The sequence below is a fragment of the Petromyzon marinus genome, chromosome 1 (genome assembly GCF_048934315.1).
Source record: "Petromyzon marinus isolate PM22_M1 ecotype Great Lakes invasive population chromosome 1, UKy_Petmar_22M1.pri1.0, whole genome shotgun sequence".
Lineage (NCBI taxonomy): Eukaryota > Metazoa > Chordata > Hyperoartia > Petromyzontiformes > Petromyzontidae > Petromyzon > Petromyzon marinus.
In genome coordinates, this window is record NC_133667.1 from 5,174,767 (window position 1) to 5,187,422 (window position 12,656).

General features: G+C 44.0%; 1 protein-coding gene across 2 annotated transcripts in view; it reads left to right on the forward strand.

The window, feature by feature from the left end:
- LOC116940914 (uncharacterized) overlaps positions 1-12,656 on the forward strand; it is a 260,064-nt gene that overhangs the window by 79,263 nt on the left and 168,145 nt on the right. For both annotated transcript variants that reach the window (XM_076056432.1, XM_076056365.1), the window contains exon 7: positions 4,441-4,651. In XM_076056432.1, coding sequence (XP_075912547.1) covers positions 4,441-4,651 — 211 coding nt within the window. The remainder of the gene's footprint in view (positions 1-4,440; positions 4,652-12,656) is intronic.

Here is a 12,656-nt window from a genome sequence, read left to right on the forward strand (position 1 = left end):
TGAATGAGTGAGAGTGAATGTTAGTCTGAGTTAATGAATGAGTGAGAGTGAGTGTTAGTGTGAGTTAGTGAATGAGTGAGTGTTAGTGTGAATTAGTGAGAGTGAGTCTTAGTGTGAATTAGTGATTAAGTGAGAGTGAGTGTTAGTGTGAATTAGTGATTAAGTGAGAGTGAGTGTTAGTGTGAGTTAGGGAATGAGTGAGAGTGAGCGCTTGACAGTGCGTGAGAGTGAGTGAATGTGATAGAGAGATAGTTACAGAGTTAGAGAGCGAGTGTGTGTGAGAGAGCGAGTGAGTGTGTAAGATAAAGGGAGCGTGAGTGTGTATGAGAACGAGTGAGTGTGTGATAGTAACTGTGTTTGTATGGGGATGAGTGTGAGTGTGTATATAAGAGTGGGGAGCGGTGGTGCAGCGGTTAGCTCACTGCACTACGAACCCAGGAAGCCGGGTTTGATTCCTGCTCATGGCCAACGCCAGTGACGATTACCTGAATCGGTGCTGGGCCTCATCTAGGTCCACTCAGCCTCAAATAAGTATCCGGTGTGGTGTGTAAACATCACCACAAGGGAGACAAAGGGGCCGTCCATAAATGATGTCACGCGATTTTGGCCGATTTTTGACCCCCCCCTCCCCCCCCCCTCGTCACACAGCGTCACAAAAAGTCAGACCCCCCTCAAATATGACGTCACAAAGCTCTGCCCCCCCCCAACCATATTTCCATTTTGATAATAAAACATGCTTCAAATAACTTTTAGCATGAAATTAACTTGAAAATATTAATCGTCTAGCCAAAACTGCAGATGTTCAGAATATTATATTGAAATTCTATTATAATTATCAAACATTAAAAGTTATTATAACTATGCAAAAATACTTGAAACTTTGCTAGAACGAAACAAAATAGAGAGTACAATTATAACAATCACATATTCATTCCACAGAATGAAAAGCCCTGGTAGAATCATTAGAATACATTTTTTTAATAACAATCATTCCAAATAATTATAAAATGTATGCTTCTCAATTCTCCCATGGAGAAACAAAATGCTCCTTCATGGAATAAAAAGCTACTTATATTTTTTTGCGATTAAAACACTAAATCATGCACACGATATACTGAATCGTGAGCGGTTTAACATTTTTTTCATTTCCATGAGGGAACTCCGTAGTTAAATTAAAGATCCTAAATGGTTAAATTCAGTCACTCATGGTTCATAGTATGACAATAGTGAAAAGAAGCACGACGCCATTTTCTGGGTACAAAGAACAAAAATTTCATGGAGGAATAATTAATCATGGAAGACGCGTTGGCTATTGTATGCTTGGCAATGTGACCAGTATGTTCGAGGCAATCGGAATCGCCTGTAACCAGAATGAGTAGCGCCTCTTCAGTGACAGCTCATCCAGGAGCCGCAAAGCCGTGCTGCTCCATAATCGTAGCAAGTACCCATCTCTTCCCCTGGCTCACTCGGTGCACCTCTAAGAGGATTACAACTGCATCAAGACCTTGCTGGACTCCTTGAAGTATGATGAGTATGGCTGGGAGGTCATCGGAGACTTAAAAATGGTGGTATTCCTGATGAGTCTCCAAGGCGGTTTTACCAAGTTTCTCTGCTGTTTGCCTTTGGGAGAGCAGGGACACCAAGGAGCACTACCACAGGCAGGACTTGCCACAGCAGACTGAGTTCTCTGTGCGGAGGAACAACGTCAAGTGGGAGCCACTGGTTGATCCCCGGAAGGTGCTGATGCCACGACAAATTGGGCCTTATGAAACAATTTTATGGGAGACTAGATAAGGAGTCGGCAGCCTTCAAGTACCTTCAAGACTTCTTCCCTAACCTATCTGAGGCAAAGGTAAAAACCGGTGTCTTCGTTGGACCACAGATAAATAAGATCCTAGAGTGCAATGAATTGCAAGATCCCAAGAAGCTCACTAGTAAGGAGAAAGCAGCTTGGAACAGCTTTGTCGCAGTGGTTCGGGGCTTTCTGGTCAATCACAAGGCCGAAAACTACGTGGAGTTGGTTGAGACTGGTGAAGAACTACGGCACAATGGGCTGTAGGATGTCCCTCAAAGTCCATATCCTTGATGCTCATCTTGATAAATTCAAGGTGAACATGGGAGTGTACTCGGAGGATCAAGGCGACCGCTTCCACCAGGATATAATGGACTTTGAACGCCGCAACCAAGGACAGTATGACGAGAAAATGATGGGAGACTAAATTTGGGGGCTGATTCGTGAAAGTGATTTACAGCATAATCGTACATCTCAAAAATTACTCACTTCTAAATCTTTTGTAGTCATTTTATATTATTTATATGTTGTTTTTTCTGACTTTATGTGAACGAAAATACATACATTTGCCCGTTTTCTCATTGAAAATAGGTGCATTTTAAAATATCACTATCCTGGTCACAAAAGCTAAGTTTTTGGGGAATAATAGGCATTTTCTATACTTTTTAGGCATACATAATTACGAAATAACACTTACTACCCAGCAATAAAAATTGTGTTACATAGTGTAATGAGTGAGTGACAGTAAGAGAGTGTGAGTACATAAATTAGTGCAAGTGAGAGCGTGGTGAATGTGAATAAGTCACTGGCCCGTGTAGCACCAAGTATCAGTTACTAGCCCATGTAGTACCAAGTGTCAGTTACTCTGATGTTCAAGTGATCACCACCATTACCACCACCATCATCACTCATCATCAACAACAACAACTGCCATTCGCCACTAAGTGGCGGTTACATCACCACGACGCTTGTGCCAGGCCATGTGCACCTTGAGACCACGTAAATATCGAACGCCTGCTGGCAGGAGGTCACGGGGCAAACCCAGGTGCCACAGGTCGACTGAATGAGATGACTGGCTCATGCACCACCTGTGCCCCCTACTGTGCCAACTTGCTGTGCTTTAGCCATCACCGATGGCGAGTTGTGGGGGTGGAGTGTTCGATGGTACAAAATACCCAGGCAGGTGCTTAGTTTTGGTGGGGCTGATGGTAAGGCCCCACCTCTTAGTGGCACGCTCGCTCCAGTTTCAGCAGCAGCGTCTCCAACTCCTCCTCTGAATGAGCAGCTATTACCAAATCATCGGCATACATAATGTGGTTGACCAATAGGGAGCCATCCCTTGACCGCACTTGGGCATCGATCAGCCTCCCATTATATCTGGATCAAATGGAAATTTTCCCCGACACAGCTATTGAAGGCTTCACGAACTACGTGGTCAAAATAGATGTTAAATAATGTGGGAGCCAGATAACATCCCTGTCGCACCCTAAGGTGTACAGGGAATGGCTATGACTCCCGGCCATGTAGTTTTACCCGGGACCACTCACCATCATGAAGGTCCTTAATGATCGTGAGCAGAGGGTCAGGGACTCCGAAAGCACAAAGAACAACTCAGAGCCCAGAACTACTGATGGTATCATAGGCCTTGACCAGGTCAATGAAGCAGAGAGAGATGCAGGTCTTGTTGGAATTCCCTACACCTCTGCTGTAGCGTGCTCAGTGACAACAGTTTCCTGCTCCAACGCGAATACAGGCCACTAAGTCGATGACAACACATTCATGCAAATCAACATGAATCAAACTCTGCCCACTTGTAAAGATATGTAACTACTGTTCTGTAGAGGCAATCACGTGTGTTTCCAATTAACCGGACACATATTTGTTCAATTTAAGCACGTTACTTGTAATAAACATGATTTGAAGCTTTTGTGACTGCAGGAATTACTCTTTGGTTCTTTCGGAAAGTCACGTAGAAAGTGTGTCTATGTTGTGTGTCTCTGTGTGTCTGTGTTGTCTCTCTCTCTCTCTGTTTGTATGTCTGTCTGTGTGTCTCCGTGTCTGTGTTTTGTCTCTCTCTCAAATTTAGTTCTACCTGATGATGGTTGCTTGTGTTACAATCGATACGTCGTATTCTATTATTTAATACATTTTCTTTCTATGTTACTTTACCGAAAGAACAATTTGTAATAAACATTTCCAAGAATAACATTGTTTAACTGTATTTAGATTATTAATTTGGGCTTCAGGGAAAATCCATGAGTTATTAATTCATTTTTTTGGTTATTTCGGTAAAGTCACGTAGAAGGGAAACAATAAAATAATAAAAATATAAAATTCTCACGACGTTTCGACTGCAACACAATCAATCATCATTAGGTGTGAAAACCACAGCAATATTTTTTTGTATTATTTTATTTTTTCCCTTCTACGTGACTTTACCGAAAGAACCAAGAATATGAATCCCTGCAGTCACGAAAGCTTTAAATCAAAATTATTAATTTATGTCAATCTCAGGTGCGTGATTAATTCGCCAATCGGATAAACTGCATACGGATAATCGAGAGTCTACTGTATAGGCATTGATGATGCAAACAAGTCCAATCTAGCTGCAGAATGAACCTGACGCTCACTGTGGTGACTCGTTGCAGGAATCCCGCAACACGCTGAGGTTTGCAATTGCATATCTGGGAAACCTGAGCGTGGTGCCGGAGTTTAAGTCGTGCTTCCAGCAGGAGCTGGCGGCGGACGTGCTGGCCTGCTACCTGGATGTGCCCGACGCACCCTGCAAGCTCGCCGCTCTTTACACCCTGGCCAGGATCACCACTGAGCAGGACCTCGACATCATCTGTAATGCACAGGGTGAGGAGTAGTCTGACCATGGGCTGTTTGACCACCCTTTGTTTGAGGGGCACTGGGGTCGAGGTGTGTAGAGTCACGTTGCCACGCAGCCCCCGAGTAGCGACTCAGTGCCGGCATCTCTCTGTGCGTGGCGATCGACTGCGACGGGGGAGCCATGCTCACCGCACTCGCCCTGGGTAGAGAGTGCCGGTAACAAACCTAGTGATAGCAATCGGTGATACAGCGTGCATAGCGCTGTGTTTGTGTGATGTGTAATCACTCTGCCACTCCACGGTGGTGTAGATATACCAAGAATAGTGAAGGGTCATCATTGAAGTAATATTAAATGTAATATAACAGTAGTTATAATTACCAGGAATGCTTCAATGGGTCTCAAAGTTCAGTTTTAAGAGTTTCCTTTCTGGATATATGTGGTCAGTTTTTTGATCCTGTGACTTATCCTGTCTAGGTTGTAGAGATTACCTCTGAAAATGTTGTAAATGGTGTGCATGTGTAGTGACATAGAATGGGTCACTAAGGCACGTAGCACTGGTACTGGCAGAGGGGTATTTGTGAGTGTAGCAGTTCGGTCTGCCAGCAGGGCATGCAATGACATAGAATGGGTCACGAGGGTGAGTTGCGCTTGTTGCTGACAGGGAAGGGGCATCTGAGGAGGTAGCAGCCCGGTTGGCTATCAGTGCACGTGATAAGCCGGGGTAAGGGATGTCGGGCAAAGGTGACAGAGGGGGCACGTGGGGTGAAGCCCAGAACCTTCTGGTAGGTTCCATAAGGGGGCGTGGCAGAGGGTGGCGCCAGGCCACGCTGGGGGGATAAAAGGGAGGTCCCAACGCTGGGTCAGGGCTATCATTTGGAATGGAACCCGTCGTCTACGCAAGTCTTCGTCCCCATCATCACCTCGTTGGCATTGTGGGTCAGGCAGTGTGCCGGCTGTCCTGACCCAAGTGTAGTTATCCCCTGTACTGTGGAAGTGTAGAATTAACGTGCGTGCCTCCTACTATTAGTACAGTGGTACCTCGGTATACGTCGTTAATTCGTTCCAGAAGGTAGGACCGAAATGACATATACCAAACGAATTTTTCCCATAACAAATAAAGGGAAAGGAAATAATCCATTCCAGAGTATAAGAAATTATTTGTTATATGGCATATTATACATTAATGGGGTTGTATAAAATATCTAAGACACTACTTATTACTAAAATGCATACATAAATTAAACTAAATGCATAAATAAATTAAAATAATTTAAAATAAAACGTTAGCTGATTTGATGGCTTTTTTTCACAATCGTCGAAATTGTTATTCTCAGCATACGGTATGCTACTGCAAGATCAGTGACCCGTCTGCCGCTTTCATACTTTTCTATGATCTATTTTTTCACGTCAATAGTGATCCTAACCATTTTCTTTGTAGCTTGGCTTTTCTCACTAACTTTTTTAGGAACCATCTTGAATGAATTCGCAAAAAATCCACGTTAAAATGACAAAAGACACGTGAAAATTCACAGAGAGTTATGCAAGGGTTGTGCACTGAACGAGATCTACAGGCGGACTGAGGAGTGGCGCTTTGTTTCAGTCGTGAACGGGGTATACGCGGGTACGCGGTGATTCATCCTGACCCATACAAGTTCTAGCAAGACGTCGTATCCCAAGACATTTATTTTCTCGTCAAAACACGACGTATACCAAATTCGACGTATTCCAAAGTATAAACTGATAAACTGAGGTATGACTGTATCTCTGAAGTGACTCACTACACATGTGTAATGCATGATGACACCTGCTGGCTGGGAAAGGGAAGCATAGGTACGGGCACCGTGAAGACAACATCCAATCAGAAAGGAAGAGGTATCTGGGGCAAAGGTGGGGTTGGCCAAGTTGCTCTGGGAACCTGTTCGAAGGTGCCACGAGTGGGCGTGGCCAGAGGCGGGGCCTAGCCACACCTGGGGAGATAAAAGCGCAGGTGGACCGGGGCTCAGGGTTCGTGTGTGGATTCTTGGGTCTGGACTGCGTCACTGCTCGCCGTCATCCGGCCACGTAGAAGATCTCCTGCGGGGTTTCCATCGCCATCCTCATCACGCTGCCAGCCAGCGATGTAGCCGAGTGATCGGCTGTGTGTAGGCAGTAGCGATGTTAATATCTAGGCGTTGTACTCAGAGTGAAATGGATAAGGTTGGCCTGTGTTGTGCCCGTGTGGGAAATAAAGAAGTACCCTCTACACGATGTGTCGCGGGAAGTCGCTCATTACATTGCAGTCAAAAGTGGTTGAGAAAAAAAAGAGAATGACTTGTTTTGTAGCTTTCGTGACTGCAGGAATCCATACTCTTTGGTTCTTTCGGTAAAGTCACGTAAGTATAAAATAAAATAAATCACGACGTTTCTGGCGCACCACCAGCGTCCATCATCAGGTGGGAAACATGGTCTGCTGCTGAGGCAGACTGTTTTAAAAGGTTTGAAATGGGTGTAGCTCAAGGGTCATAAAGAAGTGGCCAGGGCTAGTGATATTAATGTGAGAAATTAGCATGTAAAAGTAAGCTAGGAGAGCAGCCTCCAATACGAGGGCACGGAAGTGGCTATGTTAATGTGAGAGATTAGCATGATGTTAATGTGAGAAATTATCATGTAACTGTAGAAAATAAGGAGAAGAAGAGCGGCCTCCTCGACGAGGGAGTGCAACCCAACAGGTGTAATTCAAAGGGCCTGTGAGTATGAGAGTGTAATCCAAAAGACATGTGAGCATGAGAGTGCAATGCAATGGACATATGAGCATGAGAGATCTAAGAAAGAGGTATAGAGAGAGAGAGAGAGACAGAGAGTAGAAATAACAGCTGACATAGGCAGGTTGGATGGAAACATCACAGTCAGTTAAGACTTTACCTGGTTAATAGCGTCCTTCCAATGATTTCTCAGTTTGTACCCATCCTCTCGGTTGAAGTTGTGTCTGTGTTTATATATCTGGATGGCTTCATGAACAAATCTCTGAAGGTAGCCGGTAGGTTTGCAGAGTACCTCCGTCTTGGAAAAGTCAATTTCGTGTGAGCCCACAATGTTAAAACAATGATAAGGCAACGGCAGAGGTATTGGTGCTATCGTGTTTCAGATCTGCCTTGTGTTCACGGACTCGGACCCAGACATGTCGTTTCGTTTTCCCAATGTAACTGCTGCCGCAACCCCAGCTCAGTTTGTAGACACCAGGGTATTGCATGTCAGGAATCACATATTTTACAGATGGGATTAAATCATGGATTTTGTGTACTGTATTGAAACGAACCTGGATTTTGTGTTTGTTTAAGATTTAGGAAATATTTTTGGTTACCCCTGCTATGTACGGTAAAGTGATGGTTTTGGTTGGATCCTCAGAAGGTTGTCTCCACGTGTCTGGGGAGACAGCTTTGTGGATTGTACGGTCCGAGTATCCATTCATCCTGAGGGCTTGGTGTAGTGTATGTGTTCCAACTCACTTGCTAGGTGGTGCTGGTCGGAGCTGCAACGGGCCCTATGGTGTAGTGCTTTGATGAGGAAATTCTTCTGGGCTGGATAGTGGTGGCTTTAGATAGGCATCCGTGTGGGTGGCTTTCCTGTAGACCGAATGTCCCAACGAGCCATCAGGTCTCTTCTTTTCTACAGTTACATGCTAATTTCTCACATTAACATCATTCTAATCTCTCACATAAATGTAGCAACTTCCGTGCACTTGTCTAGGAGGCCACTCTCCTATCTCACAGTTACATGCTAATTTCTCACATTAACATCACTAGCCCTGGCCACTTCTTTATGAGATACACCCATTTCAAACCTTTTAAAACAGTCTGGCTCAGCAGCAGACCATGCTCTCCCACCTGATGATGGACGATTGTGTTGCGCCCGAAACGTCGTGATTTTTTACTTTTTATTTTATAACTACATGACTTTACCGAAAGAACCAAAAAGTATTGAATAACTTATGTTAAACAGCGAAGAAATCAGTATGTCCAAATATCAAAAGAAACGGAACCCACATGTTGCGTGTTCCGATGATGATGAAAATGCGACCCAAGACCTCCTGCCGACTCTGGGAACTGTGGTCCTGGTTATTGAAGCCACAGCGGTGGAGTTGGCTGCGCCGGAGGCTCTGGATCCAGATGCAGCATCTTTGCACCAGCAGCCCGAAGACGGCTGGAGGAAGGTGTCGGAGCAGCTGGACCTGTTTGCGGGCAGTTGTCGTGCAGCTGGTATTGCTCATCATAGAGACTATAATGGTGATGCGCTCAGCGATGACATAGGCGGGGAGGAACAACCAGGAGTCTGAAGGCAACGTCCTGGTGGGAGCGTCCACAAGCGCGATGGCCGCCATTACACGTGGCGAGGAGGATGCGCAGCCAGATGTCGCCATTTGTGCGGCACGGGGGAGGCGCGGATGGAGTCTGCCATTTTATAAAGCAAGCGTGATACGCAAGATGCGGCACCCGCCGCTATGAACGTGGAGAGTGGAACCGATCATACTCGCAGATTACCTCAAATTAAAGAATTTGTCGCGGCAGGAGGCGATTGGAGCACCTTTACTTGGTGATGATCGCTCTACCGACTGTTTTGGACGACTGTTGTATATGCCGGGTATTGAAAATTTAATAAAAATAATAAAATTTAAATAAATAAATAAAATCGCAATTGTCCGAAAGTATGTTAATTGACGCAATAATGCGCACAAATTATGCTAATTAGGGGGTGTAATCTTGTTAAGTAATGTAATTGCATGCGATTATGGTAATGAAAGTCGTTATGATAATTAGGCCCTGCCTTGCTGACGAGGGTAATATTATCAATCGGGATCATACAATTAATTGTGTGAAGTTATGCAGGTGTGCTGTAAGTATGCTAGATTAAGCTCGGCTTCGTTGTCTAGGTTCGTATTATGAATCGGTATAATACAATTATTCTCGCTTTACCTTTACTGATTATGTCTTAGTGTTTTAATGTCAGGTCTCCAAATTCAAATCTCACCATCTCACCGCAGGATACAGTTCTTATAATTAAGATTATTATGCATGAACTTAGGAAGGCACCACGCAGACACTTCTTGTGTTAAGCAATTTAAATTTCTAAACAAAACCTTAACACTCTAATATGCGAACTCTTATGCTTGGAATTTTCAACACAGTACTCCTGGAGATGTTCCCCTCATTGATCCATCCATTTAACCCTCAATGATCACGTTTGTTAACTGGGTAACAGAACAATCGATTATTCCTCGGAGTACGCGAGCATACACGGTGATAGGAACAAAAAGTCCTTAAAAATTAATGCAACGATATTCATAAGATGGCAATAAAGAAACATGTCCCGAAGGCAAAAGTATACAGCAATGAATTCATGGGCAAGATTATGTAATTAACGAAATGTTGGAACAATGGTGTGCGGCAGTATGCCTGCTTAAGCAAATACTTATCAATTGGCTAAGGCTTCAAAAAATTTGCAGGCAGATTCTGTGATCAAAAGAACGATTTCAACACAATATTCTCCCTGTGAGTGTGTAGATTTGTAATGTAGGTTTCTAAACGTTTAGTTTTCATCGATGAATTCGTTGGTAATATGTATGCAAATAAAAGAACCATAACTACTAAAAATACTTCTAAACGACCGTTTCCCCGTAACCCAATGGCAGCCGTGTTTTTCGTTATCAGTTGATACTTGATGCACTTATCACGAGTCTTATAAATTTTTGTTCGTGTATGTGTTGAGTGTGGGTGTTATTTGTCTTCTTGATCAATTCTTTGCATTAAGCAGACGCCGAGGTTGGGCATCCCTTGTATCTAAAATGTGTTTGTTCCCTGCGGAGCGGTGAGGGTGTGAGGGTGTGTGTATCATACGGACAGCTTGGCACTCCCTCTTTCACACGGGCGGCCACAGTTTCTGTCCACAGCTGGGTGGAAGAGTCGGCACGATACTCGCCGTCGGTGCCCGATGATCCTATTGTCAGATAGCGCCCGCAGCTTGTCCGCTGGCACCTGACACCCTTGCTTGGTGGCGCTGGTGGCGCTGCTGCGCGCTCTCTCCGGCTCCGTGCTCTTTGGCGATGCTCGATTGCGCGTGCAGCTGGTGCTCTGCGATGCTGGCTGGGTCGATGCTTGGTGCTTTCCGCCCTTTCTCCCAGTTAATTGCTCGTCGTTGCTTGTTATTCTATTTCCTTATTTGGTTCTTTCGGTAAAGTCACGTAGAATGAGAATAAAATAATAAATTGATAAAATAAAATAACACAATAAAATTCTCACGACGATTCGGCCACAACACAAGCGGCCTTCATCAGGTGAAGGGACGAGACTGTCTGGAGGACAGCGCTGGAGCGAACACAGCCAATTTCAGACCGCGACCTTTAAGCTGTGTGAGAAGAAACAGAGCGCCTTGACAAAGGAATTAGCATAGAATTTAGCATTTAAATAGCTGAGTGATTAGCTTGTGACTGGTCACAGAAATGGCTATGTTAAAGTCAAAGCATACACATCCACAGAGGCACCTAGTACAAATCAAACAGGAGAATTTAGCATTGAAAAAACTGAGGGATTAGCTTGTGACTGGTCATAGAAATAGTTACGTTAAAGTCAAAGCCTACACATCTACAGAGGCACCTAGTACAAATCAAACAGGAGAATTTAGCATTGAAATAGCTGAGTGATTAGCTTGTGATTGGTCACGGAAATGGCTATGTTAAAGTCAAAGCCTACACATCTGAGCTATTAACAGTAACTGGGTATACACTACACTATATAATGAATACTATATAGTAAACCAATAAAAAACTAAAATATAAATTACCTCAATGTTATCAATAAACTCTATATATTCTCCAATCAGCTAAGCTACCAACAATAAGTCGTTATATATCACAATGCTATAATGCGAAAAAATGGGTGGATTCTTACCCTCAACTTTAGCACCACAGATAGCTACGAGCCCCGTTCAGACGGACGAGTTCATCCATGGTCGGAACGGAGGAGGGGGAGAGAGACAGCTGCGAGGCGCTGTTATAATCCATGTTGTAAACCATACCATTAACCGTGGTATGAGAGGTATTAAGAGTCAATGCCAGCGAAAGAGCTGCAGTCTGAATGTCATCGTAAAATACAATTAATTAAGAACGGAAATGGTTTAAAACATCTTTCCAATGGTTACTAAGCCAGACTCCATATTCTCGGTTGAAATTGTCTCTGTGCTGATATATGTGAATGGCCTCATGAACGAATCTCTCATGGTAGCCGGTTGGTTTGCAAAGAACCTCCGTCTTGGAGAAGTCAATGTCATGTGAGCCCACTGAATTATAACAGTGATCTGCCACGGCAGAGGAGTTCATTCTACCGTGTTTCAAGTCTGCTTTATGTTCGCGGATGCGGTCCGAGATATGTCGTTTGATTTCTCCAATGTAGCTACTACCACAGAGGCACTTTAGTTTGTAAACGCCCGGGTACTGTATGTCTGGAACAGCATCTTTTACAGATGGAACCAGATCACGGATTTTATATACTGTGTTGAATCGGACCTGGATCTTGTGTTTATTCAGGATTTTGGAGATCGTTTTAGTGACCCCTGCAATGTAGGGTAAGGTGATGGTTTTGAGTGGCTCCACAAGAGGATCCTTCTTCATGACTGGAGTGATGGCTTTGCGGATTGTGTAGTCGGAGTAACCATTAGCCCTGAGAGCCTGGTGTACGTGCTTGAGTTCACTGGTAATGTGTTCCTGGTCGGAAATGCATTGGGATCTATGGTATAGAGTCTTGATGAGGGAGTTCTTCTGGGATGGATGGTGGTGGGAATCCGGTTTCAAGTAAGCATCTGTATGGGTAGCTTTCCTGTAGACAGAGTGGCTCATTGAACTATCATGTCTCCTTTTGATTAAGACATCCAAAAAGGGTAGTTTGCCATCTTTTTCGACCTCCATGGTAAATCTGATATTGGCAGAATAATTTTTAATGTAATTTTTTGGAAAATGGCCTATATATACAACACGACGATGCTCTTGCTCTCTTCAGAGCTATT